This window comes from Coffea arabica, chromosome 2e (genome assembly GCF_036785885.1).
Source record: "Coffea arabica cultivar ET-39 chromosome 2e, Coffea Arabica ET-39 HiFi, whole genome shotgun sequence".
In the NCBI taxonomy this organism is placed as follows: domain Eukaryota; kingdom Viridiplantae; phylum Streptophyta; class Magnoliopsida; order Gentianales; family Rubiaceae; genus Coffea; species Coffea arabica.
In genome coordinates this window covers 54,662,538-54,666,524 of record NC_092313.1, presented here as the reverse complement: position 1 = coordinate 54,666,524, position 3,987 = coordinate 54,662,538, and the positions used below count along the sequence as shown (strand labels likewise).

At 44.2% G+C, this 3,987-nt stretch overlaps 1 protein-coding gene across 1 annotated transcript; it reads left to right on the top strand.

Annotated features, from left to right (window-relative positions):
• The first annotated feature begins 1,473 nt into the window (after positions 1 to 1,473).
• Positions 1,474 to 1,893, top strand: LOC113729167 (uncharacterized mitochondrial protein AtMg00860-like). Its single transcript, XM_027253492.1, has one exon. It carries the CDS (start codon positions 1,474 to 1,476, stop codon positions 1,891 to 1,893), a length of 420 nt encoding a protein of 139 aa, XP_027109293.1.
• The last annotated feature ends 2,094 nt before the right edge of the window (positions 1,894 to 3,987 follow it).

The window sequence follows — 3,987 nt, the reverse complement described above, 5'->3', positions numbered from 1 at the left end:
GAGGGGGAAGATCTCCGAGTATGGCGAGAGGGACCCAGCCAAGAGGTGGTCAGACTGGACGAGGCCAATAGAGAAATGCCTCACAGGGGAGCTCAGCTACTGTTTCCCATGGCCCGTGTGGTTTCTGTGGGAAGCCAAACCATACGGAGGATAACTACTGGAGGAAGGAGAAGAAGTGCTTACGTTGTGGGAGCGCGGAGCACCAGATAGCCAGCTGTCCGGTCCAACCCCGAGAGGCGAGAGGGACTACGCAATCCTCTAAGGCTACTTCAGGACAGTCAAAAGTGGAAGGGACAAAATCGAAGGTGCCTGCTCGGGTGTATTCTATCGAGCAACGTCCTGTGCCTTATCCGACGGAGGTAGTGGAAGGTACGATTCCTGTCTTCCACCGGCTAGCTAGGATTTTGATAGACCCCGGTGCCACCCATTCCTTTATTAACCCTGATTTCATGTGTGAAATTGATATTACCCCTATTAGTTTGCCTTATGATCTGGAAGTAAGTGCTCCTACGGGGGACCAGTGCTTGATCACTAGCAAAATGCATGTAAATTGTGAAATCTGGTAGGAGAGAGGAAGCTACTGGGGAATTTGATAAGTTTGGCCATTAAGGGGTACGACGTGATATTGGGTATGGATTGGTTAGCTTGGTATGATGCTCAACTGGACTGTAAGAGGAAGGTAGTTAAATTTCCTATCCCAGGGGAGGCGACCTTAAAATTACATGGGAGGGGTAGTCTAGCCTCATCTGTAATGATTTCGGGTATTCGGGCTAGGAAACTACTGAATAAAGGGGCATAAGGATTCCTGGCCTTTCTTATAAACACTCCTACCGATAAGTTAAAAGTACAAGATGTCCCAGTAGTGGGTGAATATCCAGATGTGTTTCTTGATGAATTAGTAAACCTACCACCGGAAAGAGAGATAGAATTTGAGATTAACCTGTTACCGGGGACTTCACCTATCTCTAAGACCCCATATCGAATAGCACCTGCTGAACTCAAAGAGTTGAAGTTGCAGTTGCAAGACCTGTTGGAGCGAGGGTTTATCCGTGAGAGTGGTTCTCCTTGGGGGGCACCGGTTCTCTTTGTCAAGAAGAAGGACGGGACCTTGAAGTTGTGTATCGATTACCGAGGGTTGAACAACGTGACTTTTAAAAATAAATATCCACTACCCCACATCGATGAATTGTTTGACCAATTGCAAGGTGCAGTGGTCATTTCAAACCTAGACCTTCGACAGGGGTACTACCAATTGTTGATCCGAAGGGAGGATGTGCCTAAAACTGCCTTCAATTCTAGGTATGGGCATTTCAAATTTGCCGTTATGCCCTTTGGTTTGACCAATGACCCTGCTGCCTTTATGGACTTATGCATCGGGTTTTCAAACCCTACCTAGACCGATTTGTCGTTGTGTTTATCGATGACATTTTGGTTTACTCAAAAACCTGAGAGGAGCATGCGCAACACCTGAAGATGGTCTTACAAATCCTGAGAGATCATCAGTTATATGCCAAATTCAGTAAGTGTGAATTTTGGCTGGAGAAGGTTGCTTTCTTAGGGCATGTGATTTCGAAAGAGGGAATTGTTGTAGATCCGGCGAAGGTGGAGGCAGTGACTGAGTGGAAGAGACCCGAAACTCTCACCGAGATTCGAAGTTTCTTAGGGTTGGCAGGTTACTACCGTCGGTTTATCAAGGATTTCTCGAAACTTGCCAGTCCTTTAACTGATTTGACAAAGAAGAATTGTCAGTTTTTGTGGAGTGATAAGTGTGAGAATAGCTTCCAGGAGTTGAAGCGAAGGTTAACCACGGCTCCTATTCTAGCCTTGCCTAATGCTAAAGACAGTTACACTGTTTATACTGATGCTTCGAGGAAGGCTTGGGGTGTGTATTGATGCAGAACCAGAATGTGATAGCCTTTGCCTCTAGAAAATTGAAAACCCACGAACAAAACTATCCCACCCATGACTTAGAGCTAGCCGCAGTTGTCTTTGCTCTGAAAAAGTGGAGACACTATCTGTACGAGGTAACCTTTGAGGTTTATTCCGATCATAAGAGCCTTAAGTACCTCTTTTCTCAAAAAGAGTTGAATATGAGACAACGCCGGTGGATGGAATTCTTAGAGGACTACGATTGCACCATCAATTACCATCCGGGTAAGGCTAATGTAGTAGTTGATGCCCTAAGTCGGAAGGCTCAAATATATGGGTTAATGGTCAAGGAGTGGGAAATGTTAGGAACCGTTGGTGAGTGGAATCCTAGGTTGGAACATAAGAAGATAACCTTTGGAAATATCCGTGTGACATCCAATCTATTGGGTCGCATCAAAGAGGCTCAAACTAAGGATCCAATGGTTCAGAAATGGGTGGAAAAGGTGAAGAAAGGGGAAATTCCTGATTTCATTTTGGGTCCCGAAGAGGTTTTAAGGTTTAAGAATCGAATAGTGGTACCTAATGTTGACAATTTGAAAAGAGAGGTTCTGGAGGAAGCTCATCGATCCAAATATACAATCCATCCGGGTAGTAACAAGATGTATCAAGACCTACGCCGGTTATACTGGTGGGATAAAATGAAGAGGGATATAGCTCAATATGTACAAACCTGTTTAGTGTGCCAGCAGGTTAAGGCTGAACACCAAAAACCCTCCAGACTACTACAGCCTTTGGAGATACCTGAATGGAAATGGGAGAACATTACCATGGACTTCGTTTCTGGATTGCCTAGAACACAAAAAGGACATGATGCCGTTTGGGTGATCGTCGATCGGTTAACCAAATCGGCTCACTTTGTACCTGTGAATATGAAGTATTCCATGGATAAGTTGGCTCGGGTGTATATGAAGGAGATTGTGAGATTACATGGGATCCCCGTAAGTATAGTTTTCGATCGAAACCCTCGTTTTGTGTCGAGGTTTTGGCAAAAGTTTCAGGAGACCTTGGGAACTAAACTGAACCTAAGTACCACTTATCACCCTCAAACGGATGGACAGTCGGAGCGAACGATCCAAACCCTTGAAGATATGTTAAGGACTTGTATTTTAGACTTCGGGGGTAGTTGGGGCCAACATATGACTTTAGTGGAATTCGCCTACAACAATAGTTACCATTCGTCGATTCAAATGGCGCCGTATGAGGCTCTTTATGGACGGAAGTGCCGATCACCGATATACTGGGATGAGGTAGGAGAAAAGAATGTCTTGGACCCTACAACCATTCCTTGGATGGGGGATGCCCAAGAAAAGGTTAAGTTAATCCGTCAAAGACTACAAATAGCTCAAAGTCGCCAAAAGAGCTACGCGGACAACCGAAGAAAAGATTTAGAGTTTGAAGTTGGGGATCATGTTTTCCTTAAGATCACTCCCCTACGAAGTGTTACTGCGGGTAGAGGAAAGAAACTCCAACCCAGATTCGTAGGACCTTTCACGATTCTCCAACGAGTTGGAAAAGTAGCGTACCGACTCGAGTTGCCACCAAGCTTGTCCCAAATTCACGATGTCTTCCACGTGGCAATGCTTAAAAAGTACTACCCTAACCCGACTCACATTGTGCAACCGGAGGAAATTGAGGTAGATGAAGCCCTTACCTACGAGGAGAAACCTGTGCGTTTACTAGATCGAAAGGTTAAGGAGCTGAGGAATAAACAAATTCCAATGGTGAAAATCTGTGGAAGAACCATGGAGTCGAAGAGGCGACCTGAGAAATGGAGGAGGAGATGAAAAACAAATACCCTGAGTTATTTGATAATCCATGTAAGAAATTTCGAGGACGAAATTCTTTAAGGAGGAGAGAGTGTGAGATCCCAAAATTTTTCTCATTTTCTAGGCATTTATTTTGTCCTTTTGTGCACATTTTCTATATTTTCTTTATTATAGGAATTTTCTGGGATATTTTATGAGAAAATATGAATTTTAAATCATTTTTCCAAAATAAGTCATTTTTTGTAGTAATGGTGGTGTACAGTGGATGTGAAACCCACTAGTGCGGTAAGTG